General features: G+C 39.0%; 4 protein-coding genes across 13 annotated transcripts; 2 read left to right on the top strand and 2 right to left on the bottom strand.

The window, feature by feature from the left end:
- Positions 1-42: 42 nt before the first annotated feature.
- LOC117645329 lies at positions 43-5,032 on the top strand. Of its 8 annotated transcripts, none has more exons than XM_034385431.1 (9): positions 43-97; positions 502-662; positions 748-857; positions 935-3,213; positions 3,324-3,391; positions 3,473-3,653; positions 3,738-3,754; positions 3,946-4,171; positions 4,247-5,032. In XM_034385431.1, exons 2-9 carry the CDS (start codon positions 581-583, stop codon positions 4,758-4,760), a joined length of 3,477 nt encoding a protein of 1,158 aa, XP_034241322.1. In that variant the 5' UTR covers positions 43-97; positions 502-580; the 3' UTR covers positions 4,761-5,032. The 8 variants fall into 8 exon arrangements, with proteins under 8 accessions (XP_034241322.1, XP_034241317.1, XP_034241324.1 ...); XM_034385426.1 differs by having other exon boundaries at positions 50-208; XM_034385429.1 differs by having other exon boundaries at positions 66-302.
- A 17-nt stretch (positions 5,033-5,049) lies between these two features.
- Positions 5,050-12,126, bottom strand: LOC117645328. The gene is made up of 13 exons (XM_034385425.1): positions 11,739-12,126; positions 10,461-11,591; positions 10,059-10,383; positions 9,824-9,969; positions 9,525-9,744; positions 9,209-9,440; positions 8,925-9,133; positions 8,467-8,819; positions 8,027-8,378; positions 7,810-7,948; positions 7,345-7,727; positions 6,846-7,250; positions 5,050-6,741 (listed from the first exon to the last, which is right to left on the bottom strand). The coding sequence occupies exons 1-13, from the start codon at positions 11,957-11,959 to the stop codon at positions 6,124-6,126; spliced, it is 4,734 nt and encodes a 1,577-aa protein (XP_034241316.1). The 5' UTR covers positions 11,960-12,126; the 3' UTR covers positions 5,050-6,123.
- Positions 12,127-12,510: 384 nt separating this feature from the next.
- LOC117644591 lies at positions 12,511-21,367 on the bottom strand. Its single transcript, XM_034384168.1, has 16 exons — positions 21,177-21,367; positions 20,480-20,526; positions 20,159-20,402; positions 19,890-20,058; positions 19,702-19,806; positions 19,449-19,613; positions 18,004-19,208; positions 15,260-17,909; positions 14,704-15,090; positions 14,476-14,617; positions 14,154-14,367; positions 13,881-14,067; positions 13,601-13,780; positions 13,337-13,504; positions 13,144-13,242; positions 12,511-13,044 (listed from the first exon to the last, which is right to left on the bottom strand). Exons 1-16 carry the CDS (start codon positions 21,225-21,227, stop codon positions 12,812-12,814), a joined length of 6,246 nt encoding a protein of 2,081 aa, XP_034240059.1. The 5' UTR covers positions 21,228-21,367; the 3' UTR covers positions 12,511-12,811.
- A 260-nt stretch (positions 21,368-21,627) lies between these two features.
- Positions 21,628-26,258, top strand: LOC117644340. Of its 3 annotated transcripts, none has more exons than XM_034383708.1 (10): positions 21,628-21,777; positions 21,931-22,097; positions 22,186-22,405; positions 22,550-22,777; positions 22,863-23,081; positions 23,180-23,398; positions 23,485-23,703; positions 23,797-24,039; positions 24,127-24,276; positions 24,359-26,258. In XM_034383708.1, the coding sequence occupies exons 2-10, from the start codon at positions 21,938-21,940 to the stop codon at positions 26,100-26,102; spliced, it is 3,402 nt and encodes a 1,133-aa protein (XP_034239599.1). In that variant the 5' UTR covers positions 21,628-21,777; positions 21,931-21,937; the 3' UTR covers positions 26,103-26,258. The 3 variants fall into 3 exon arrangements, with proteins under 3 accessions (XP_034239599.1, XP_034239596.1, XP_034239597.1); XM_034383705.1 differs by having other exon boundaries at positions 24,350-26,258; XM_034383706.1 differs by having other exon boundaries at positions 21,687-21,814; positions 24,350-26,258.
- Positions 26,259-26,311: the final 53 nt, after the last annotated feature.

Here is a 26,311-nt window from a genome sequence, read left to right as displayed (position 1 = left end):
CTCCCACTTCCCCTCTCCCTTCTCCGCACATGAGAAATTGAGAAACCAACGATTGCTGAATTTTGCATCCTCCGCTTTCATGCGGCAAGCAACAGACGTAAGACGTAACCTCATTTTAACGTTTACAATTCTTTAGACTTCAGAAACTACGACACTCAATGACATCTCGGTAGAATTCATAGAATCGCTGTGTTAACTCGTTTGAAAGGTATGATTAGATACGTTACTCCATAAGTGCCTATAGTTCGATTTCCTGCTGGCAGTTCCGTTCGGCTTGCTGTGACTGCTACTACTACTGCTGGGTGAGCGCTTGTAAGCACAAGGTGAGCGTTTGCCCACATTTGTATATTCCAAGATGGTCTTTAAATCCCACAATGAACTCGTTTAAGTGTACGTTCATCCAGCAACTTTAGTAACAGTCCTTTTTTCCTGCGCTATGCAAGATTGTGTGTGTTGAGGTTGTGTTGCTGTTTACATGTTCCATGTTCCTCCCATTTTCAGCCGACTTTCAGACACGTTTGTTTGAAGCCATACATCATGAATTTTGAGTAAAATCTGATGTTATAATCGAAGTAGCCACATGGGTGTTGCAGCCGATAGTCAACCAAAGTCTAAAAGAAAAAGAAGAAAGTTGTTTGTAGAAGATCGGTCCTTCTTTGGAGGTAGGTCTTTTGTATTTTATTTCCTGTCTTTTGTATCAACACAATTAGTACATTTTTCTTCTTTATTCTGTTATCCTGTTATCAGATGAATCTTTAACATACCCTGAAGTGGATCCAAGGACAGTTGATGGAGATATTCTCAAATTGAAAGTTCCGTCAAAGTCTCAATCAAGACGTACAAGAAAATACAATCATGTGAGTAGCTGAAATACTCAATATATATTTATTTGAGTTGATGGATATAGTGAGTATTGTGTCCTCTATGTGTTTAGGGCAATTCACAACATTCCAAAAAAGTTATCACTGTCCATCATGATGTGCCTCTGCCTTCTGTAGACACTGAAGAAGCCAAAATGGACAGGGTCAAAAGAAAAAGACAAAGCCCCCCGGATTCTGAGGGTCCTGCATCGAAGAAATATAAAACTGGAAGCCTGGATGCTGATGCTCATGTTGATCACTGTGTACAACTCGATGAGTACTCTCCCATTGTTGACGTTGGTCATACCTCAGATCTTAGTGAACCTAGCAACATACCTGGGCATCATGAAGAATGGAACTTTTCTTCTCTAGATAACTCTGTGCTTAAAGGTAATTCTTGTTCACTTAGAAATAACTCAACTGAAACTCAGTCTGCAAAGAAGGATTTTATTAATCGATTCCTCAGTGATGCTGTATCTACTTTGGGAATGTCAGAGAAATGCTTGGAAAGCAGTAGTGATGAATTTAGTTCTAATGACATAACTGAAGCTGCTGATTTGATCTCTTCTCACAATAGAAATCAGTCAAGGAAGAAAAGAACTTCATGTAGAAGTTCTAGAAAATGTAACAACAAATCTGGATCATCTAAACTTTCTGAACTCTCTGACCTCTCTGGACCTTTTGAACCTTCTGACTTGAAGAGCGATAAGTGTTCTAAAAAAAGAAATGAATTTTCAGAGAAAAGCCCTTTAAGCTCTAGCCAGCTGTTATTATTAAAGCAGATTTTGCCAAGTAACAATGGTCTATCAACTGCCAACCAAAAAAAAAGATGTAGTAGTCCAGTCAATGCTACGCATTCAGACACTGATGAAAGTTTGCAGATTATAGATCATATTGAACCACCTACTGCCACCTTAATAAATAAAAAGAGTAAAAAGAAAAAGAGGGTCAAAGAAAGAAAAAGTCAAAAGACTAAAGAGAAAAAAAATAAAAGAAAAAAGAAAAAAAATGAAAGGGACCAGGAGAAGTTGTCTAAGAAAACTATCAAGTTGCAGAAGAGCACTGATGAACTCCTGAACAGTGGAATTGAGCAGGATTCCATGGATAAGCATGAGCAAATTGTGGTTGAAAATGAGAAAGGGAGGCAACTCAATCAGGTGAAGGAGGAAAGGAAAACGGACAATAAGAGGAAAACTAGTTTGAAAAGTGATGCTATGTGTGCATCAGATGATTTGCCAACATGCACAAGCTCAAAGTCACTTAATAAAATTGGAAGTTTAAAGAAGGTCCACAGCAAGAAAAAAAAGGTAAGTGTTGAAATGCAATTAACAAATGAAGAGATTTTGCACCTTCCATCTGGAAGGCATCCAGAAAAAAACTTCTCTAGTCCCAAGTGCCAATTAGGAGATAAAAGATTGAGTTCAGTTGAAAAGAAGAAAACCAAAGATGGGAACGTCCCTTTGGATTCTGAACAAAATTGCAGTGACAGCGACCACCTTAATGAAACTGATGACTACCGTTGCACGTCTGATGATACGAATGAGTATATTGATGTTACTACCCTTGAAGATTCTACAGTGAATCATGAAAATTCATTGAATGAACTCAAGAAAAATTTCAACAGGGTAGACCGGAAGATGAAGAAAACGAGTCAAACAATGGAGGATTGCAAAGTAGCTTGCAGTGAAACCCTGCAACAATTAGTCGAGAAAGCCTCATCTTCCCTGAAGAATTGTGAAAACTTGAGTACTAATGAATACTCTCCTGATTTGTTTGATGGTACTGTAGAAGACTCAAACAGCTTAGAAAGAAAACAAGAAAAGAGAGCACAGCCTGAATCAGCCCTGGAAGAAATATGCAATAATGATAACAGCTCATTGCATACGCATAAGGAAGATGATGCTTCAGTACTTGAGGGTCATTCAGAAAATGTACCTGCACTGAATGAACAGCAGATAGGTTTAAATACTGGAGAAGGCAAGATCCAAAGGAATAAGAAAAAGAAAGAAGTTTCTGACCTTGATAACTGTGAGACATTGCAAGAATTGGTCGAGAAAGCCTCTTGTTCCTTAAGGAATTGCGAAAGTTCAATTACCGATGACTGCTCCCCTGATATGTTTGAAGCTAATTCAGAAGCTACTAGTAACGCCATTCTCATTAAGAAAAAAATACGGAAGAATCCAACACATGAATCAGATCCAGAAGAATCCTCCCTTTCTCACACTGTCTCATCAAATAAGCAAGACAAGCTATCAGGAGAGAAAAAACATCAAGCTAAAAAAACTTCATGGTTGGAAAATGTATCACCTGATAGCTCACCAGGAGTAATTGATTTTTGTTCTCCATGGCACAGGTTAGTATGCTGCCTAAGGGCTCGTCCTTTTATTTTCTGATGCTTTTCCCTTTAATTTATTTCTTCATTCATTGCTGGAGTAACATTTCTATTACCTATTCCTGATGCAGACTGACTCAAGATTCTAATGGTTCTTTTACTGCTCATAGTGGGGAAATTTCCCAAGTTTCTCTTCAAGGTATCTCTATTTACCTGTGTCTCTTTTCAATTTTTTATTATCAGTTATTATACTGGTTTTCTGGTGCTTCCCTATAAACAGAGAGCCATATCGATGAACACGTTCTTAAACCACATAGTTCTAATGACCATGTAGAGATGAACAAAAGCCGTCGGAGTCAAAGACTGAATACAAGTCGTGTGGTTGAAACAAATGAATCTTCTTTGGACGAAACATTGACTTCAGCTGCTGCATTAAGCCTGCATCTCAACAAACCTAGTGTGTATGTTGATAAGATTCTTACTAGTCCACTACAGTCATATTATTATAAGGTTTAATAATAATATTAATTTGGCTTAATTTTCAGCCTCCTCCCACAAAATAGTAAGTTTGATGAATCTGTCAAACAAAGGGAGTTAAAAAGGGGGAAAATCTTAGATAAGATTCCTGTTTGATCAGGTCTTTGGTCCTGATTTCTCCCTTTCTTCATAGTTCCCCTGGTCTTGCCTACCATGTCCATGTTCAATTTCCTCTCGTGGCTCTATCTTTCATCATTATTCTCCTGCTCTTTACAGGCGAACTGGCACTTAACAGTGAGGCCATTAAAAAGCATGTATCAAAGGAAGGCTCCTGTTTAAAGAACAAGTTAAATATAAAGTTAGCAAAATCGAGAAACTCTCAAAATAAATCTGAACCTGTAGAGAAGTCACGAAGTCCTCTCACTCGAAGCAAGAGCACTGCAAGAGCAATGCAAAGTAATAAAAAGAATGCTGAAAAAATGGTTAAATCCAAGGGAAAAGAGTAAGTATTTAATATATTCAGTATTGAATTGTCAATTCCTTTCCTGCCTAAAAGTGAATCCTGTCTTTCTTGCAGTGTTGTTAAGCAATGGAAAATGAAATGCACTCGATGTCGCTCTTGGTTTGACACTGAATGGTCGATGGCACTGCACAAGTGCGTTAGCGGCAGCAAACGGAGAACTATAGAAGAGCCCCACAGAACGAATTATGCTCATCATAAATGTAACAAGTGTGGAAAGGCCTATATCAAGAAAGGAGCCTTGCATGAGCATGTAAAGTTAGTTCATAAGGGTCTCCGCGCACACAAATGTGATGAATGTCCAATGTCCTTTGGTGTGAAGCAGACATTAATTGTTCACAAGCGTCTTCACACAAATTCCTTACCATATGAATGTCGTATTTGTTCAAAGCAAACAAGAACTAAGTCTAATTTGAATAGACATTATACTCAAGAACATCGTCTGACTCCAAGCTTCCCCTGCAGTCTTTGTCCACATAAAAATATTCGCTGTTTCTTTGAGGAGGACCTTAAAGAACATTTGGGAAACTATCACTCCAAATCTATCATCTCCACTATAAAAACACTTTAAGTTTGTCAAGACTTGATAAAGTGCTTAAGTCTAGAAGGTTTTTAATAATAAGGTTTTAATCAATTATGCTTTTATGTTATAACTTAGTGTAATTTTATTTTCTGTTGAATACAAGATTTAAGGAGTGCTTCATGGTATAGAAAACTGATGTGTTTGGCCTGGCTTTTGTTTTAAGCTGCAACTCCCAGATCTCTGGTATTAAATGTTAATCATTTTCTACATGCTCACTGTCAGGTAACAAACACAGAAATACACGCAATGATCGAAGCATCTATTTTGTACTAAATTAATTTCACCCCTGTAACATGATGAATTTCTACAAAAAAAAAAATCACTTCAAATTAGACAGCAAAGTCACAATAATTGAATACAAATAGAAAAGAATTAGAATAGTAGTACTTCATTGGAAAAGTTACACATTTTTGGCACAAATAAGCATAATCAGGTCAGGTAGATCATAACATAATGACATTTGAAAGCAAAGAGTGGAGGATCATACTCCACTGCAAATAAATAAAATAAAGAGGCAAACCATGAAAATGTTATGAACAGGTGAAACATGCTTGTAAAAATGGGTTCACATGCAAACTTGGCACTTAGGAGGAAGCCAGTTCTTAAGTTTTTACGTGACTAGACAATTCTATATTTTTTTTGTGTGGTATATTTCTCTACCCATTGCTAACAGTTGCCACAAAGTACTATTAAGAGATCAAGACCAAATTGATTACCACAAGACTGAGTGAGACTTTAGGCTTAAGTAAGCGTGTTTCTAGGAGCAAAACTTTGTACTTTTGGAAAAACAAATTAAGACATCAGAAAAATTTCTACTGAAAATAAAATAATGATACAGTTCGTAAAGAGAACCAGACTTTGTATCAACATTGAATTATCACCGCATCAATGGTGATTTGGTGTTGATTCCAAACCTGCTTCTTTCTAGGTAGAAAGCAACAAAGTTATTTCAATACAAATCACAGCCATATTTAAAAGTTCAATATTAAACATTAAAATAATATCTTATGGAACGAGGCTAAACAGACAAGAAATTATTAACAACAACAAACTACTAAATGAACACATTTCAAAAAGACTAGACAAATATGAGAAGAACTGCCCCTGGGAAAAAAAAGCAAGTGGTGTGACCTAATGGCAAGTTGCAAAGTAGTTAATAAATAGCTAATAAATAAGTGACATAAGGTGGGCAAATTTCTACAACTCTGCCAAGTCCTTGCAACTATTTACTGCCACCTATGTCACACCTCCCCACCATCTTTTCTCCCCAGGGGCAAGCGTATTAACAACATAAGAGGGTAGACAAGAGAGACACATCTCTTTAAAGTGGAATTTTAGCAGGCTAAACTTATCAGTAATAAGGAGGGTAAGTGTGGTAGTGCGCTGGGCCTGGGCTGGGAGGAGCATTGGGGCTATTAGATGAAGAACTAACATGAGAACGTTGGAGAGGTGAACTCTGGTATGGAGTGGGATGAGGTGAATAGGTTGAGACACAATGAGGTGAATCGTATGGGTGAGGAAGAGTTGTACTGTACCCTGGAGGTGAAGGAGTAAGTTCATGGCCATCATGAGCATGACTACGTGGCACAGAGAGATCAACACTGCCACCCAAATCCTCATAAGAATTGTACTCCTGAGAAACACTTCGATTGTTCACAGTAAGATCAGTGACGGAAATATCAGAACGTTGACGATCAGGTGAGAGATCATACAAATGGTACTGCGGAGATGACACTACCATAGCTCCTGAGAAACTGAGATCATTTTGATGCGGAACAGAAACATGGTCTTGATATATGGAAGGACGAACTGCTAGCTCGGAATGTTGACTGGGCGCACTGTAGATTGTTGAAGAGTCTGGATGAGAACCACTTTTGTCTTTCATATTCAGGCTCAGGTTTTGAGCACATTCACTTCTTGAGTTGCAATCTGAGTCAACCCCTCCATCTTCATCACTCGAAAGTGGCCGCTAAAAACAAGAATTTATTTTAATCTTACAACTTAGGTTTGGTTACAAATAATAACCACACTGAGGTAAGAAAAGTCCACAACCAGAAAAGTCGTTTGTTCTACCTGAGGAAGAGGAAGATGATGTAGTTGGTGACTATCATGAGCACTATACAGCCTAGGCGGACCCATGTATGTATCCAACTGATGAAGATGAGGATGTGAACTTGAAGAATGGGTCATTAAATAGGCTGGGGCTGAAGAGGGGTCTGGAGTATAGTAGGTCAAATTTGGGGGTTCTTCATGCTGGGGTGAGCGCACACAATAAGTATTGTGAGGCAGAAGGATTGGTTCTGGAGAACGAGTCAGGCCATCTGGTGAGGACTTTGTAGAAAGAGACGTACAACATATATCTCTTTCGGCTGCAACCAAAGCAGCTTCCACCAACAGGCTAGCAGACTCTGGATGATGAAATGGTGCTAATGCAGAGGCTGTTTTACTACGTCCTAAACCTGTGTCAATTTGAATATCCTGAACATAAAAAAAAGAAATTTCATTGTAAGAGTCTTAATAATAATAATAATAATATGCAAGTTTGCAAATAATTATTTAAAAAAGGACGCACCTGTCTCACAGAAGTTTCCATGTACTGCAATTTACTTTTAACTTTGTTATCATCAAAGTCATAAAGATCTCGTTTTACATGAGGAGAGAGCCGTGGTGATAACCGCATGGCAGCAGCAGCTGCTTCTTCAGCTACCTCTATCACTTCTCCCAACCACTTCTTGTGACCTTTATTTTCCAAACGAAATTGACTAATTGATTGCAGGTCTTGACTGGGTGAAGTACCGATCTCATGTTGAGGAGAATGACTCTGGGAACGGCTGGGCATGACTGAAGCAACATGGTGGCCATGATAGTCCTCATCCGCATGTGGGTGCACTTGTATAGTGACATTTCTCAATGGAGTAAGCACCCTGCCGCTGGCGCTTTGCCTTTCATCGGAACCTTGAAGAAAGGGTATATTAATGAACAAAATTAACAGCAACCACTTCATTCAAAAAAAATTTTTGAATTCAGGAAGACGTACCATGAGATAATGGATCAGCTGAGGAAAGAGGGTTTCCATGAGGTACATGATCAATATATTTTTGTGACACTGAAAGGTCTGAAATTGGGACAGGATCGACTGTACTCATGAATGAGGTACGCTCCATTAAATGATCAACCTGCAAGGAAAATAATGTTCAGTTATTAAAACGTATGATATTTAGATAAGATATATAGATAGAATTATCAAACAATACCTGAAGAGGTTCGGCACACTCAGCTGAATCCTGTTCTGCAGTTTTATGTGGACTCTCAGATGTCTCCAACTGATTTTCGGAATGTTCTGGTTGCACCTCTGTAGTGCAATGTTTTTGTGACTTAGCACTAGACTTACGGCCTTTCCGTAAAGTTCTTTGGGGTTTTTTGGCATCTTCTTTAACAGGTTTTCCACTTCCATCAGCACCTTCACCAGCATATGCATCAAACGTGTACGCAATTGAACGCTCAATCCGAGGTAAAGCATCTTCAGATAGACCATGAGCTTTCTTGTAGTGAAACTGCAAGCACTGTTTGGTAGTGAAAGCAGCTGAGCAGCCATCTTGTTGACACCTGTTCCAATTAAAAAATAAGAGGTAAAAATTGACATACAGATGCATTAAAGAAAGATGGGACATTGCTAACCAACATTTCTTTTTACCTGAACGGCTTGACGCCAGAATGAGTAAGCATATGTATTTTAAGATTGCTTCGATTCTGAAATGATTTTCCACAGCGATCACAGTTTGATGTAACCACAACATCTCTGTGGTGAACTTCTTTGAAATGCCTTTGAAGGGCGGCTCTTGATCCCAAAAGTTTCAAGCAGCTTTTGCATTGGAATTCACGTAAAACTTCATTCATATCACTGTGCATGCGTTTGATATGCACCTTCAATTTTTGAGGTTGACAAAAATAACGGCCGCAAAAGTCGCACAAAGGACGTGTCCGATGTGGATTGGATGAGCACCCATAAGTCCTATGCATCTCCAAATAGTTCAGCCTTAAGAAGAACTGTAACACATAATTGAGGGTTTTCAATATTTTCTTCAAATTATTAAGGAACAAGTAGGAGGTTGTAGAACATCACCACTTGTACCTCTGCACAGTACACCTCACCTTATGACAATATTGACATTGGTAGGCCCCACGACCCTCATGAAGATCGGCTGCATGTTTCATGATGTTCTCTTTCCCCATCACTGCTTCCCCACATATCTTACAGTGATACTTTCTGATAGTTAAGCTGTGAAGTGGATCATGGAAAACAGCGCAGTGAGTTCTATAGTAAAGAGGATGTGCAAATCGCATATTGCAGCCTCCACAACCTGTAATACAGAAGTAACATTATGTGGGCCACAAATTTTACCCCCAAAAATATTTCTTTAAATATTATTACATACTTGATTTTAAAATTTTCTTCTTAGACCATGATGTTATATGGTCATCAGCCCAATACAGTAGTTCACTTCCAATAGAAATATCAACAATCGAAACAAAGAAAAGTTTCTTATTCCGCACTACAAGCGTAATATTACGGCTTTCTTTTTCAGGTGCTGGTCTCATGAACTTTAACCAATTTGACTTTTGTGAATCCTCTGTATTCAGATAAATAGCAGTTTTGTCCTCCAGCACCTACAATACAATTTGAAAGTTATTCAATTTGTCATGCTTATAACAGTTACGATAATAAGAAGTTCCATAATGAACAGTACAAACCTCCCATATATGTCTCATGTCTGATTCGTCAGATATTTCCTTTTCATGAATTTGAGACCCAACAATCGGGCCGAACTGAGTGTACTGAGCTATGGCCGTTCTGGCCACAACACTTTTGCCATGTTCCTCATCAACAACCTTTAGCTCCAGCACTGCCGGCAATGATTCTTCAGCAAAGGACCGAGTAGACTCATTGATGACTTTGGCAGACACAGGCCCCCTAGAATTTAGAGAATTATAAGCAAAATTCTGGAAGGAACAAATAACATGAACTAGCTTCTAGCAAATTTAATGCTTACTTGGTCTTTTCATCTTCGTCTTGGGATCCTGGAGCAGATTTTTTGATTCGGCTCAGTTTGGGACGAGGAGCTTCAATAACAGAACAACGTACTTGCACTTGGCATTGCAGTTGCCACTGTTCAAAGGTTATCAAATCTTCAACAACCTGCATTTGACCCACATTTTAAAATATAGAAGTAACTCAAAAGTTAAGTCTTAAGAGAAGCTATTAAGTTTTAGGATGATTATACTCACATGGATTGGATGAAGTACAGGGCAAATTTGTTGAGAATGTCTCAAATAGCATTGAGAGCATTGTTTAATTTGAGACACATCAAGATCGTTTTCATTGCTGTCACATTCTTGCGGAATAGTTCGTGACACACCACTACAAGTCTCCTTTTTTAAGTTTTCTTCCTCAGTTAATTCAGGCTCTCTTACAGTTTCCACTCCTGTGGTTTTACAATTATTGCCTTCTTCATTTGTTATATTGGATGAACTGAAAGGTGAATCGGGGACTGATTTCTTGTTTTTAGAATCCATCTCATTATCATCTAGGTCGTAATTTATCAGGGATTTTCTGTAAAATTTAAAGGTTATTATAGAGGTAAATTTCAAGGAGTGAACACTTAGATGACTAAAAATCCAAACACCTACTTCCAATTTCTCCTTTGTTTACGATGATGCCTTTCCAAGTCAGTTGTATTCCAATCTCCTATACTGGTAGCGTCATCTTCCTTAACAGGGGAAGTCGTTGAAGATGGGTCACTTGAATCTTGAAGAAGTTTCCTTCTTCTTCTTTTTAACTTGACTCTTTCACCAACTTCAATAAAAACAGGTTCACTAGAGGGTGAAGTTTTACTTTGATTTTCTTTACCACTGGAAACAACTTCTTTTTGTGCATCATTTATATCCTCTTTTTCTTTCACTGAGTCACCTCTCTCAACAATGTCTTCAACTACCTTCCTACTGCTGGGTTCAGCAATTACTTTGTCGAGCTTATCCTCTTGTTCATTGCTTGAGACTTCCCCATCATCTCTCTTGGAAGAACTTGTATCTTTAGAACAGGTATCAGATATTTTATTTTGAGAATCCAAGTAGGCAGTCAAAATGCGATTTTTCTTAAAAGCTTTAAATATTTTTCTCTCATTTTCTGTATTGTGGTGAGAAGATTCTGCAGTTTTTTGCTTAACTTCAGGATGCTGTTCTTCTTTAGGTAAAATAGCAGCATATGACTGTTTCCATTTTCTTTTATCTTTATGATATGATTTCCATCGGCGATGGCTGACTTTTTGAGTGTTACTACTATTTTCAGCAGAGGAAGACCTGTGTACCAATCCACTTTCTGACTGAGAATCATCTTTGAATTCATACAGCTCAATTTCATTTTGTTTCTGTGGTTGCAGTGCCACAGTCTCAACAAGAAGGGCAAGTTCTTCATTCAGTTGATTAGCTTTGGCTACTTTATCTTCATGAGTGTTGGATTGATTAACTGCTTCTGACTGGGAATCAAATCGTTTCTTGCATAAGAGAGCACTGTATTCTTTATACTTTGACGGTCTTGAATCATTTTCAATTATTTTCTTATTTTCCTCAGAAAGTGTCACAGAGTGGCAACTTTCATCAGAATGGTACTCTTCACTCTCAATTAACTCAGCATTAAAATCAGATTTTGAAACTTGTTTACGAGAACTACGACGAAGAACAGCTTTCAAAGATGGACCCCGTTTCTTCCTTCCACTGCGACTAGATGAGCCCCATCCGCCATCCAACTCCTGATCAGATGTACTGAAAAGTAGACATAAAACTTATTATTTCATAATTATTTAAGCAGATCGACAACGAGGGGATGGAGAAGAGAAGCATGGAATTCACAACCATTTCCCCACCCATCAAGACATGTTTGTAAACAAGAGCTTTTCTGCTAGTATTCACCTCGGTTGTGGCTGCGCTTCGCCTAGCGTAAGAAGATAGTCGACCAGCTCTGAATCTGACTTGAAGGAAAATTTGTCTCTTAGGCTCGACCACCGCTCAGCACATGACGCACTCAAGAAAATGGGATTGGGTCCTGTTTTCTTGTCGGTTTCCCGTCTCAATAAGTTTGTTTTCCAGGGACGTCGGAGCCCCGCGGAAAACTTGACCGACTTCCGTGTCATTACGGCATGTCCAAGCGCACCGAGAACACCACCAGGACGGCCGAAGCGCGTTTACAACGTGTCCGTAAGCAAGAGTAAAGAAAACAGTTTCGTACACACTGTAAACGCTGTCATTATCGATCGATGGCTCGTACAAACAGCGGCTCGGTTCGCAAGGACAGGACAGATAGCAGACGACTCAAAACAAAAGCCGAACGTTGTGTGTTTGTTTTTTACAAGACGGCAGTCTAGCGACGAAAACCAAAAGTTGTAGTCTTGTGATCACATTAGACGGGCGAGGGGGAAGACGAGGCAGTGATATTAGATTTGAATTGAATGAAGCTTCATCACCGATGCTACTTGGGGAATTTTCTGCTTGGGAGCTAGTAGAGAACCTTATTTTTGTGCAAAGGCTCGCAGCTGCCTGTCTGCAGGGCGGGATGCCCCGCCCGCGCTTGAATGGTGCCAAGGGGCGAGCTCAAGAAAAGGGCTCAAAATTTTTATTGAACGAGTGAAAAAATGATGGAAACAGACCGGGAGGAAAGGGGGGGGGGCTGAATAATTCACAAATGTTAAAAACATATTGAGCCATTTAATTATGTAGAGATCACATTCAGTTTTAATCACATGAAGTACAATATTGACAATTCTGATATTTGCACTATTCAAACATGCATGCCAGCAATCAGATGGAACATTCTCCAAACATTAACTAGAATTACAGAATAACAACTCAATTTTCTTGATGATTCAAAGAAAAATCAAAGGAACAGAGGCGAATACCCTCACATCCTTGGTAAACTTTTACAAAACAAAAAGTAAATGATTTTTAAGATTGACATACAATTAACATAAAATTAATTTGACAAACAACTAGTCCGCCAGTTGGGACTTGGAATATTTCACCGCAACATTCTGCCACCAAGGTACAGGTCGAACACCACTATTTAAAACGGAAGTTAAATACTGAAGGAGGCGAGATGAGAATCCCCTTGATGGACCATATTTGGGGTTCCAGGATGCTAGAGCAATTGCTACATTCTCAACGTTATGACGAGAGAGGAGGACCAGTCCAAGGGCTACCACTTCCTGCATTTGAGGTGTCACTAAAACAAAATATATGAAATATGTTAGTTTAAAATGAGCAAAAAGCAGGGTTGGAAAATAGGGTTACACTAAAACGATTATTGATTCATTCAACTTACAAGTTGTATCTGGCTTTAAGAGTTCACTAATTAACAGCTTCATAAGATTATCAGAAGTATTACCATTCCGCTCGGGTGGTATTGCTCTTAATATTGAACCTGAAAAGTACATAATGAGAGCAAGGTTTTGAGATTAAAAACAGTAATATACCAATAAATATTAAAAAATTAACAGTTAAACTAAGAAACTTACTCAAAATCCAGATAACTCGTTCACCAGCCAAATCGTTAAGAGATTTTTTACACCATTTATCTAGAGCTGGCAGCAGCCTCATGCTTACAATATCTCTCATTGTCCAATTTTCTTCTTCACGTTTAGCAAGCAAAACTAACGCCGCGACGTTGGTGTCAGCAGCACCACCTGTCAAAAATAAAAATAAAAACAGAATGTAACATTTGCACTAATCTGGATGAAGTCATATATACCAGGAGTATAATAAGTCAAAACAATACTAACTGATTAAGTTGGAAAAAATTGTTGATGCTAGAGTTGAGGAGTTAATACTCAGCGACTGCATTGCACTAGACCTCAGCAGCCTCTTTAGCCAACTATTATCAAAGTGGCTTTGCTGAGCTCCGTTTTTATCCTCCACAAAACTACGCAGGAGATGTAAAAGCACTTGGGCGTTGGGACATGCTGAGGAGCAAAATAAACCAAATGATTACAGGATGGCATCATTTACTTTGAGACTTTCAATCCAATCAACTTAAAACGTAAACGAAGAAATCAAACTTACCTTTTTCAAATGAAGGATTAACAGGAAAGAGGTAAGGCCATACATCCATGACTGCTTTTACAACATAGTAAGACCGACCTCTTAGAGTATAAAGAGAGTCCCAACAAAAGATAAGGGCTTGGGTGCGAAGACGATGTATCCGACATATTGCTGCATGCAATTTTGAGCACCACACTAAGCGGTCCCCCTGCCACATACAAAACAGCATATCAGCAAACAACAGATAGCATACTGATACAAAGCACTGGTTTCCCATTTCACAAATTAACATACCTCAGGTGTTACTCCTAGCCTAAACACTCTGTACTCTAGAAGTCTTAGTAGTTGATGGGGCAGTTGCTGCAGATGTTGATGTTGACTAGAGAGTTGTACAATAAGTGTCACTAGTTGCTGTTGCACTGGGGTGAGTGGGGGAACGTAAGATTGCTGGTTCCCAAGACGCAGTGGGGCAGTATCAAAGTCATCATCCATCATTTTTACAATACTCCTGAAGAAATAATATTCATGAAGATGAAAAATTAACAGATACTTCCAATAAATTTGCATGTAAACAAAAGTAATACAGTCAAAATTAAAAAAGAGCATCAAAACTTACTGCACTATGACGGGCATGATGTTATACAAATTGGGAGCTGAAAGTGCATCTACGGCTTTTTGTAACACAGTAGAAGTGAAAGATGGTGCAGCAATGAAGTCCTTGAGAGTTGTAGCCACCAAAACTTGAGTATGTATTAATTCTGAAATTAAAATTTCCCATATTTGTTTTACAGTGTATCACGAAGAAATGGGTTCTGTACTTATCATAAAGGCTACCTCAATTTACCTTTTTTATTTGAAGTTTCTGGTCGAGAATTTTCTTGTTCACTAAGAGCATAGACCAAAGGACTATATGTAGATATTCTCAAATCAATGTCAGAAATAAAACATGATTCATAGGTTTCGGTTTTGAGATGCACTGATACTTCTGTGTCCTTCAGAGACTGCTCTAGTTTTAGCTTCGGAGCATTTAGAACAGCTAGGCCTTGACAATCTTCCTTACGAAGACCAGGGCTTTCAGAGGTTGAATCAGTGCTTGTGGAAGGAATGCGGTCCATTGACCTTTCAGTTGCATGGGAAGGAGTACTTCTTCCTAACGCACTCACACGATCTGCTGGGCGTACAAGTGGTTGAGTTCTAGCCACTCTGGGCAAAGGTTTAGTTGGCATGTAATCTAAAACAAATAGCACAAAATTTTTAAAACAATGAATCATTATTCACAAAATGGGCTAGCTTTCTGGCTAAGGAAACCAATCAATGGAAAAAAGAAACAGGAAGTAAACAAAATGAGATCAAAAGGCTGAGTTAAAAGAAAAGAACAGTGCTTTAAAATTTTAACATACCAGCAGAAGCGTTGGGTAGAGGTGGTCTTTGATGCCTCTTGGCGCCTGGCTTGACTTGAATGAGTTGTGCAGTGCGACCTGATGCAGCAGCAGCCATTCTGATGTTTCCTCTCCCTCTAATCCTTTCAATAATGGAGGCTTCATCTTCAAAACCTTCAACTAACTTAGGATTTTTTGTACTTTCTGATTTTGAACCATGAGGATGCTCCGTGGATTGAACTGACTCTTGAATGTGCTCTTTGGCTACTGCTGGACTTCTAGTGTTTTTTGTTCCTTGAACCATGGGATGCGCTTTGCTGACAGTTGATCTCAGTTTCTGCAGCTTGGATGGCTTTCGAGCAATGGAACTCTTATTAGTAGTGGTGGCTTTGGTATTTTTTGTTCCAGCATGTGGCTCTTCATCGCATTCCATATCAGTATCTGAGTCCTCCAGCCCATTTTCAGCAACTGCACTTGAATTGGAAACTTTTTGGACTATAGCTAATCTATTTTCAACAGAGGGTCTTGCAATTGAAGGGTGTTTGAGGCGTTTAGAAGATTCTTCCTCTATTGATTCATTTTCAGCACTCCTTTTAAGAGATTTATCACTCAGTCTAGTGTTCGACTTCACTCTTTGAACACTTTCAGGAACTGGTGATACGGAGTTGGACTTGGCTTGTTCATCCAAATTTTTCGCTGCAGGAGATTGGAATTTAAATGCAGATAATTTGGAGAGACTGTCACTTATTTTCAAATTTGGAGAGTTGTCAATTGGTTTGTTCTTCCCAGTTGATCTGCCACCTTCAGAAGATACAGACGTTTCTGCTCTCATAGAATATGAGTAGCCCTTTTGGTAACCTTGCAGAACTTCAGATTGACCATCATGAGCCATGCGAATCTTCTTCATTCTTGGAGATCTACGAAGAACAACTGAACTGTCATTCACGCCAGGGGAGTTCTCTGCAGTGCTGCTCTCACTGCTGCTAGATTGACGACGTTTCCTTAAAGACATCCGAAGAGGTTTAGGTAGAACAAAATGGTCAGTATCAGGAACAAGGCTTTCACCCTCATGGACAAGTTGCACAGAGGGCACTTCAGTGCTAGCATTACATTCTGATACTTCAGGCAAAACTGTTGTAGTACTAGGAATACTTTCATCAATAATAAGGGTATCGTCCGATGAATCACTCTCATCTAAGTTAGGTTCACTCTGAGACACAACATTTGTCCCATTTGGAGTGGCTGAGCCCAGTGGTCTTTTCTCAAATTCCGAGGAAGTTTCATCAATGGGGTTGAAATCTTCATCAGGGGCATCACTTAAAGCATCTTTTAGAGTACAGGAAGCCCTTGCATTTTTGTCTTCAGAGGAATTGCAACCATCGCCGACCTTGGGTCTATCATTATTCTTAGCGTGGATGGCTTCAGGAACAAAGGATTTTCTAGTCATTGGGTTCTTAGCAGAGATATGAGATTCGATAACATTCATCTGCTCAACACGTTTGCCTCTCACAACACCTTCTGGATGGGGCATAGATTTTTTGATCGAACATTCGGAAGATATGGCAGGTCTAACATTAAAAGACTCATCACTATCTGTTATGTCTACATTAGAACTATTATTTTCAGACAATTCTTTCATTGAGATGGAGTCTTCAAATAGGTCTGTTAGCTGCTTCTTCTTTGTCTTCTGACTAGAATCATCTTCTTCCAGGATCTCCTCTTTGAATGAAGGAGTGGATAGGCTTTTATGTCTGCGACTGCTGTGATTTAGCCTTTTCAGTTTTCTTCGTCTTTTTTTCTCCCGTGAGCACATGGTCTTCTCTACATTTTTACCTTTGGCTAATAAATGCAGATTATAATGCTGCTGATTACATATCTCTGCAAACTCGCAAGGATTAAAAGAGCAGTAGCTGGTATCAAACTGCTTTGAATGTACCGGTTTTCTCCTTGGAATAACATCAGTTTTTGATGTTTTGTTTAGAGCCATTTCTAAAGCTTTTCTTAATTCATCAACTAATGACTGGTCCAACACACCACTAGATGAAGCACCTGTACTTAATCCAAGAACTTCAAGAGTTTGTTGCAGCATTTTGGCTTCACGTGACCAAGACTCCTCTTCATTTTCAAAATCATTTGAAACACTAATGCCAGAATTAGATGTATTTGTAGCACAGTCCAACTTCTTAACTTGCATAGGACTGACAGAAACATCTCTAAAGAGAGATCTCGAAGGACTTGTGGCAATACTACTTTTTGTCGTCCTAACTGGACTTACAGCAACATTCCTAGTAAACTCTGCAATGGGCATCACACCAATGTTTTTGCACCTAATTTTCATTGGACTGGAAGCTCTATCGCAGGAAGATAATTTTGGGGGGCTAGAATAAGCATTTTTCAATATTCTCTCATGCTTGAAGCCTTTGTCAGGTGATAACGATGAATCTTGGACAAATAGGTGTGAAATGGGGCTTGAAGCTGTCGACCTTAAGTGTGTTATATCTGTGTTGGTGCCCACTGACGTAGTCACTAAGCACTTTATGGGCGAATTTTCAAGCAAATTATTGGATAAAATGCTTTCAAAGCCACAGGAATCGTCAGAAAAGGGTAGAATGGGTGTGGGAGGATTCCATTCATGTAACATGGAGTCCAAATCCAATTCATCTTCTTGAGACTGCAAAACAAAATTAAAAACCAATTTTAAAAATCATGGAACAAGTTATTAGTTGCAACAATTACAGAAATACACTCAACACAAAATCACATACCTTGGTGTCTTTAATACTGTTATCACTCAGGTCATGATGAATATTTGCAGAACAGCTTGGGTTATCAGATGGAGGTTGATATTTAAATGCAGACAATTTTGAGATAGCAGCACTAATTTCAGACTCCAAACAGTTATCACTTGGTTTCTTCTTCTTAGTTGATCTGCCATCTTTAGAAGGAATAAATGACTCTCCTTTCACAAAACTTGCATAGCCCTTTTTGTAATCTTGCAAAACTTTAGAGAGTCCATCATGGACTAAGCTAATAGAAGAAGAGGTGCTTTTTTCAACCGGACTCTTTCCATCACTGACAGCATCAGAAACGTCAGATCTGTGACAGAAGTCTTTTGAATTACCGGCAGATTCTTCTTTCTCAACTCCAAGTGGTATCTCTAACTCTTCTGAAGCTTCCAACGAGCAAAGACTGTTTGCGGAGTTTGTTAACTCCACAGGTGATTTGGGAACTGAGATGTCCAAAAGTTTGCAATCTGATTTGCCTGTCAAGGTCTCACTTGCAACTGAAGAATTTTGGTCAGATTTGCTTGGTGCCACTTCATTAGAGTTGGGGCAATTGTCACTAGGCGTAGAAGAGGACACATCAAAAGATAGTTCGTAAGTGTCATTTTTTCTTTGGCCTTGGAAACTAGCACTGACATCACCCCCTGGTGGGGAGAAGAGTGAATCTGTGATTCCTGCATGAGATGTATTAGCAATAGGCTCAATAGTTGTTGGAGGGGGTTTTACTGGAGTTGATTTGGGGCTAAATTCTGATGGGCTGGACAGAGGACTCATCACACTCGCATGGTTATTGATATTCAAGTCACAACCAGCTATGTTTGGCAGGCCTTCTGCATTGGCTGAAGACTTGAAATTATTACTGGTGACTACTGGTTCTTGAGCATCAAGATGATTACAGCTGCCAGATGCTGAGGTGAAAGGCAATTTTAAGTCCATGTCAGAATGGTCAGTTATTGAATCAGTAGAGATGGGGCAAAGAGTGCTGTCTCCATCATTAACTGAATCATTTGAGACATTGGAGCCACTCGTGTTCTGTATTAAATCAGCATCAAGTTCCATGGTTGGGAAGCGGTCTTCTGAAGGACTAGTGTTGGCCATCAACATTTTGGAATGTGTCGGAGTATCGGACTGCAGTTCCATGTTTTCAAAGTCTTCATCATTGTCAGAGCTCATTTCCAAATCATTTTCTAAAACACACACAGACAAAAAAATAGTTATTAGAAAAACTTGTGACTTCTTAACATACTAAACTGTGTACAAGGCAAGCTCCACCTGAAACATAGTTCTAGGCAAACTACAGGCTGTGGTGTGCCTGACAATCACTGCATGCTACCAATTTGCAGTGTGCCGAGAGGCATGCTACCAGTGGTGTGCATCACGTACAGTTGAGTGTCAAGAAAAAAAGGAATAACAGAAGATTATCATACCAAGAGATGGGCAGCCAAAATCCTCATCACCAGAGAAGACACCAGTGTCTGAGCTTGTCGTTCCATCAGGAGTCATTGATGGAGTGTCTAACATGGCCTCAAGCTTGGCTGCTGTTTCATTTTCTTGGAGTCGATTAAATAATTTCTTAAACCTTTTTAAGGGCTCTGTGAAAAAGAGGAATGTAATAGTTATAGGAAATAAGCTTAAATAATATTGTTGCCCCAGATTGTCATTAAAATAAAATATACTTACCACCAGCAAGAATTAAGCCATCCTTAAAGATATCTACAATATCTTCCCTCAGCTTGTCATACTTTTTCTTGTGATTACCAGGACCTTTCAACTTTGAATTTAATTCTGAAACAAATAAGACACACATTTTTGATACTACAAGGCATCAAATGATAAAACACAACAACCAGCTGAACAGCCAAACATACCTTGCTGTTTTAGTACTTCAGCCTTCAGCCTGCTAATTTTCTTCTCCATTTTAGCATTTATGCTGTTTAAGTCGTTTGAAAATTTCTCCTCACACTGTTTGGATTTGATATTCAATGAAGTAATTTCATTTTCTTTTCTTTCAACTAGATTTTCAAAGTGACATTTTTCCTAGAATATAAAAGTTATTGAGTTGGTACAAACACTGAGTCATTTTGAAAACAAGGTATTTCAAAGAAATTTTAGCATGATAAAACATGTCAGGGATTACCTGGAGAAGAGTGGCATTCTTCTTTCGCTCAGCATCAAGTTCCTTCAAGAGGTCTTGACATTTAATGTCAGAGGAAACAAGGCGCAACTGGAACTCAGCCGCTTTCCTTTTAGAAATTTCTTCAGCCTTCGCAGCATCTTTGAGCTTACTTCGTGCCTCTGATAGCTTCTTGGATTTATTCTCTAATAATTTAGCAGACTTTTCATAGGATGTTTTCAGAAGAAGAAAATTTTTGGTAATATCACTAAAGAGGGAAAAATATATGAAAATTAATAAAACAATAAAGCATATGAGAGAATTGTCAAAAATATTAGTACTTACTCGGTCTTGCAACATTTTTGTTTTAAAAGATCAAATAGCTCCAATTTCTGCAAAGATTAAGGAAATATTGATGTGATTAGTTCCATAGGATTCCACATAACATTCAGGCCTACAGGTCCATACAAAAGACAAAGCTCTGTTGAGCTACAATAGCTCCATTCCATAATTCTTGCCAGATCATAATTATTTGTGCTAGCAGGTATGAATACACTGAGAAATGACCAATTAAGAATTAATTGTCAAGGCTTTTAACGTCAAAAGTATAAAAATTTGAGTACTTTCATACAAAACAATGGTATGAACCAACCAAGGTAAGAAACATAACCTAGCTGGAATTCAAGTTCATGATAAAATTAATACGGTGTGTCAGAACATCGCAACTTATGGCAATAAGAAAAAACGGCATTGAAAATAAATTTTTATAATGAAACAGTACGTTTACAGTTATCGGTCAAGTTAATACTATACATTTACACGAACGTGTATCAAACGAACACTGATCAAAGATTTTGTTGTCATCATTCAGTGACGAATGAAACACGCTGTACCAAAAAGCTGGACACAATAGAAACGGACTAAGTAATTAGTCCAAATATAAAAAGAACCAAAACATTCTAAGCTCTGTCAAAGCACCACTTTCGTAAAGAATTCGTAGAATGGGCAAACGCCGGATAGCACGCCGTCGACTTGTACTTGCCTTATTCAGCGCCACACAGTTCTGGCAGCCGACGCTCCCTGTCCAGTCCATTATGGTGGATCATTTGCAATGTCAAGAACACAAAGAGGTCATTGAATTTCCTCAAAATATACACGAAATCACATTTGGATGGGGGCCGCTAGAAAACAACACACAGACCGCGCTGCCGCCGTAGACACGATGCCGGACAACGATACTATCGAAGCGTGAGCGATACTCTCTCATACACTACCTGGTATCGATACATCGACATATGCCAACTTTTCGGAAATTTGGATTTCCTTCATTCAACCTTATTCAACTCGTTCGGATAACTTCATTCGACTTGATATCAATAATGCCCAGGAAAATGGTCAAGGTGTCAAAGGCTCAGAGCCGGGAAAGGGGCCTTCCCTGGTATGGACCGAGAAGTTTCTCATAGCAAGAAGCTTATTTTCTCATACTCTTCGTACTGACCACAAGTGACCGCGGTGCTCAACAGCTTTAAGAAAGTACCCACACCACAACAAAGATTCAAATTTGGCGGCTCGCTGGGGTACCATCAAATAACTGTCAAATTCTAATTCAACCGAGTTACCGAGTCCACCCAGTCCTTTTTCCGGTGAGTAACGAGTCTGAAGCATCGTAACAAGTGCCTAGTATGTTTTTCTGTTTGAATCAATGGGGTATTCGGAGCTTTACCGGAGAGACTGCTATTTAACATATGTTGGTTGATGGTTATAACCTTGTCGCTATCGTCGTGTTTTGATTGTAGTTTAGCAATGGAGAAGCCGCCTCGGAAGAAAAAGGGTTCCAGTCTGCGGGTCTCCCTCGGCCGAAAGTCTGTCGGGGATCTGACCGCGCTTGAAGTGTCCAACGCGTCTTCCAACGAAAGCTGCCACTTGAATCCGGATTCAGCCGTGATCGACCCTGACTTCGCCGGTAGTCGTGAAATATCTTTCAGTGTGATAGTCTCGCCTTGGCACTCTGATTTGAGCATTAAAATTAATGATGGTCTTTGTAATTTCAGCAAACCCTGATTGGTTTAAACACCTGGGACCTAACTGTTCGGTGCTCGTCTCTCAGGACAGTGTGAATGAAGCGATTCTCAATGAGAGGGACGCAAACCTGGTGAACAACTCTGATGTAGAAGGGCTCAACTTGTCAAAGTTTGACCGGAAGAAAATCAATAAAATATTGAATTCATCAGTTGTGGTCAACACATCTGAAATAGAACGGCTCACTAAAAGGTTCATAACACTGCTTTTAATACCAATGAATCCTTTTGTATTTTTTATTTTTAGTATTCATCAGATTGCACCCTTGTTTTGAATAAAGCTTTACTGCTATTATACAAATAACATTTTTTTTGCCTTTTCTTGTGTCACTTTCAGGAAAAGCCTGGCCCAATCTGAGGAAGTGGATGCTGAGTTATCTGAAGAAGATGACATCTCTCCCCCTAAAAAACCTCGGAGACCCACTACCTTCAAGAGAGGTACTCCAAGGGATGGAGGGAAATCACTCGTTGCTGACAAAGCTTTCCAGGCAATTTTAGATCATGATTCAGAGTCAGATGAAGAAACAGTTTCACCTGTCAAAACTTCCAAAACATCATCTGTCAGGTAGGTCTTCAAATTTTCAAAAGTGGACTGACTGCTTGCTATTTTTGTTATCAATCCACAACCCTTAATTGATTTCCTTCCGTAGGAAATCTTCATTGTTCCCAGACAGTGAGGTGTCTGTTGAAATAATCCGTAAAAGGCCTAAATTCTTGCTAAAACGCAAGCAGGGAACGGTTGCCAATGATGAGGCAGATTTAGCTTTGCAGAATGTGTTTAAGAAGGTGATGGATGAAACTACTGATTCTGAAAGTGGGTCTGATACTTCCAAGGTAGCTGTACCACCAACAACCGATGAGAATGAAAGGTAAAGACTACTGTACTTCCTCTGTCCTTCAATTTTTTTAATTTTTTTTTTCACAATCTGACTCTTATTCTTTATTCTTTTAATTTGATTATTTCCAGGAACAACTCTACTTCAAAAGATACATCCTTTGAAATTCCTCGTCGTAGACCCAATTTTTTGAGGAAGAGTCATAACAAAGACAAGAGAACGTCTCGTGATAGTTATAACGTGTTCAAAGAAGTGGCAAATGAGACTTCAGATTCTGTTGAAGACACAGTAGCTGTTAACACAGTACCTCAAGAACTTGTAGAGCCAAGAGCTGGCACCTCACCCAGAAGGTTGACACACTTTTTATTTAAGTTTGAACCGCTTTTTTTTTGTGTGTGTGTGTGTGTCTTTTGCCTTTCAACATTTTCTCTCGCAGATCTGTTTCAGCTGCTGCAACCCCTGCAAGTCCCAAGGACAGTGATGTATCTTTGGAAATCCATCGCCGGAGGCCAGCGTTTCTCAGTAAGAAATCTAAAAAGGATTTCATCCCATCGCAGGATCTTATTGATAAGTTCAAAAATATAATGGATCAAAGCACAGATTCTGAAGGGAGTCATGTTTCAAAGCAAATCTTGTCAAATGATGCAAATAACAGGTAAGTTGTTTTAAAAAAATATACAAAAAACAATTCTTGCCCCTCTGTTGTTGTTTTTACCTAATCTTCTTTGTCATGTCTCATCCTCTTCAGATCAAACATCTCAAAACCATCAGCAGTTGATGATGTGTCTGTTGAAATTCCTCGGCGCCGACCAGCTTTTCTGAAAAAAGGATTGAAGTCTACCAGAACATCTCTTGATGATCATAATCCCTTTTTGAATGTGACATCGGGTTCTGAGGAAGATGAGGTTTCTAAAGAAAATCTACCTTCTGTGAACCATACTCCAGAGGGTGATACTTCTCTACCACTGGGAGCAGAAGCGAACAACATCAGGTCTGTGTCTCATCAACTATTTCCTAGTGATTTGTTTTGAATAAGTATGACTTTTAAACAAGCTTGAATTCTTGTTTATATCTATAGCACGGTACCAGAAGTCTTTCAAACCATGAAAAAGCATTCCCTTTCTCTAAAAAAGCTTCACTCAGGCAATCAAGTTGATTTATTAAGCCAGGTAGTAGAAGAGAACACTATCTTAGATTCCCAATCCAACTTACGACCACTAAATCAGAGGTAATTCTTTTTCTTTTTTTAAATGTGACTTTTATTTAATGTAAAATTATGCTCATAATTTTTTACTCTATAGTAATTCTAGACGGATGGTACCTGATCATGGACATGTGAGTCGAATATCAAGCATTGCATCCATCACTGAAAACACTAGGAGCGCCCCTTTAAGAGTGTCTCACTTGAGCCAGCGGGAGCGCGAGAACCTTCCTAATGAAGAAATTGGTGTAAGTCCTTCAGTAAAAGAAACTAGATTATCTCGAGGCAAACTTCCATCCCTGGGGAATGCTGAGCAACCCAATATCAGCAGTGAATTAGGAGGATCTATGAGAAGCAATGCCCCATCACCAGCAGCCTCAAAAGAACAAGCAAGTTTTAAATCTATCATATCCTCACTAAGAAACGCGTCTATGCCTTATGTTCAAGATGTGATTAACTCTCCAGTGAGCTCCAAAGAAACTTCGGCTACACACAGTGTAAAGAGGAGTTTGCTAGGAGGTTCTATGACTTCTCATAAAATCTTAACGGCTCAAAAAAGTGGTTCTGAATATGATGGTAATATCAGTGATGCAAGCACGATATCCTTGCCATCAAATTTAACATTGTCTACTGTGGCACCTCGACCTCCAAGTCGGGCATCTGAGTCAAACAACAGATCTGCAACCCGGACTGAAGAAGCCAACAATTCAGTTCTTCCCAAAGAAGCATCGATTTCTAAAAGTGTTAGTAAGCCGCAGCAATCTGAAGCAGACACTGAATCTCCTGCCATGACTTTTTTAAATGACACAGGCTCAGATTCCGTGTTCAGTTCTGGAATTTCCAAAGCACAAAGTTCATCCCATGTCCATGAAAACTCTAATGAGAGCTCTTGGACTGAAAATCCTTACGTTAGTATTAGAAGCAGAACTGAGTCTTCTGGTGAGGAGGCAGAGCCTTTTGATGAAGAACTTTCTTCTATTGAAGCTGTTAATGATGTTGGAGACAACGTAGGAGATGATGATTCCTTTGATTCCCTAGAGGAAAGCATAAATAACAATAATCAAGAAAAGGTTCAACACAAGAATGAATCTAGGGCCTTGCCTTCTGGTTCAGCTCATCATGTGGAAGAAGCTGCTTCTCCTATTGGTGGTACACCCACAAGAGAACATGCCAATAGACATTCTATTTTCAGCCCACTTTCAGACAAGAAGTCATCGTCAGCCAAATCAGTAAGACCTCCGGCACCTGTTGTGACAACTGCTGCTTCTTCTAAAACTAATTCTATAAAATCTCAGAAGGTACATGATGGAGATTACAGGCAGAAGATGAGGTTGTTTATGAGTAAGTGGACTGAAGAAGTTAAGAATGGGAAGCATATCAGTCAACCACTACCTCCCAAACCTGATCCAATTGTAATCAAGAAACCAAACCCGAAGTCAGTGCTAAAGCCAGCAAAGAAAAAAGAAGTCTGCCCATATTTGGCAGATTACCGTCCCCCAAAAAGAGTTAAACCAAAACCGTATGTGACATCTAAAATGTACAAATTTCTTGAGGCTAAATTACAGCCTAAGTTTGGCTTGGAATCTAGAATCAAAGCAGAAGAGTTTGTGCAATTTTTGTGTCGCACAGTTACAAGTGTTACCACCAAAAAGTCAAAGTATCATCAATTAGTTTTTGACCTACGAGATAAAATGGTTTCGCTAGGACTTATCAGGACTCAACTTCAATTCCATGTATTTATTGAAGATTACCTTCCAGATTCATTCAGGGTAAAGTCCATTCCTTGTTATGGGTGTCCTAAGGGGCCAAAACTAGATTCTGATGATTTAAATGTAGATCTGTCTGTTAAGTAGTCATAGTGTAAAAATTGTTTAAAGAAGTTATTCTTTTATAGGTTGTTTGTCACAGAAGCCAAACATCCAGATTTCATATTGTTTCATTCTTTGTTTCTTTTTACTATGTGCTAACCAAGTGTAGTGGAGCAAAATAAATGTTAATTTTCACTTCTATTTTGAGAAATTTTGAGACCAAGGCTGCATGGATAATGGAGATCATGGCACCT

This window comes from Thrips palmi, unplaced genomic scaffold (genome assembly GCF_012932325.1).
Source record: "Thrips palmi isolate BJ-2018 unplaced genomic scaffold, TpBJ-2018v1 HiC_scaffold_18, whole genome shotgun sequence".
Classification (NCBI taxonomy): domain Eukaryota; kingdom Metazoa; phylum Arthropoda; class Insecta; order Thysanoptera; family Thripidae; genus Thrips; species Thrips palmi.
Note: the sequence above shows the minus strand (reverse complement) of the source record. Positions and strands in the feature narration are given on the sequence as shown.

What these genes read in the sequence shown, in the direction of transcription:
- LOC117644340 (XM_034383705.1), top strand. Translation starts at nt 21,938, where the DNA reads ATGGAGAAGCCGCCTCGGAAGAAAAAGGGTTCCAGTCTGCGGGTCTCC. An exon ending in ATAGAACGGCTCACTAAAAG is followed by an intron (nt 22,406 to 22,549) that starts GTTCATAACACT and finishes TGTCACTTTCAG; the next exon opens with GAAAAGCCTGGCCCAATCTG. An exon ending in TCAAATGATGCAAATAACAG is followed by an intron (nt 23,704 to 23,796) that starts GTAAGTTGTTTT and finishes CATCCTCTTCAG; the next exon opens with ATCAAACATCTCAAAACCAT.
- LOC117645329 (XM_034385431.1), top strand. Translation starts at nt 581, where the DNA reads ATGGGTGTTGCAGCCGATAGTCAACCAAAGTCTAAAAGAAAAAGAAGA. An exon ending in GTACAAGAAAATACAATCAT is followed by an intron (nt 858 to 934) that starts GTGAGTAGCTGA and finishes CTATGTGTTTAG; the next exon opens with GGCAATTCACAACATTCCAA. An exon ending in TTCCCAAGTTTCTCTTCAAG is followed by an intron (nt 3,392 to 3,472) that starts GTATCTCTATTT and finishes CCCTATAAACAG; the next exon opens with AGAGCCATATCGATGAACAC.
- LOC117645328 (XM_034385425.1), bottom strand. Translation starts at nt 11,959, where the DNA reads ATGACACGGAAGTCGGTCAAGTTTTCCGCGGGGCTCCGACGTCCCTGG. An exon ending in GACGAAGATGAAAAGACCAA is followed by an intron (nt 9,745 to 9,823) that starts GTAAGCATTAAA and finishes TCTAAATTCTAG; the next exon opens with GGGGCCTGTGTCTGCCAAAG. An exon ending in ACATGAGACATATATGGGAG is followed by an intron (nt 9,441 to 9,524) that starts GTTTGTACTGTT and finishes ATTGTATTGTAG; the next exon opens with GTGCTGGAGGACAAAACTGC.
- LOC117644591 (XM_034384168.1), bottom strand. Translation starts at nt 21,227, where the DNA reads ATGGACTGGACAGGGAGCGTCGGCTGCCAGAACTGTGTGGCGCTGAAT. An exon ending in TTTTGGCTGCCCATCTCTTG is followed by an intron (nt 19,209 to 19,448) that starts GTATGATAATCT and finishes TGTGTGTTTTAG; the next exon opens with AAAATGATTTGGAAATGAGC. An exon ending in TCTACCCAACGCTTCTGCTG is followed by an intron (nt 15,091 to 15,259) that starts GTATGTTAAAAT and finishes TATTTGTTTTAG; the next exon opens with ATTACATGCCAACTAAACCT.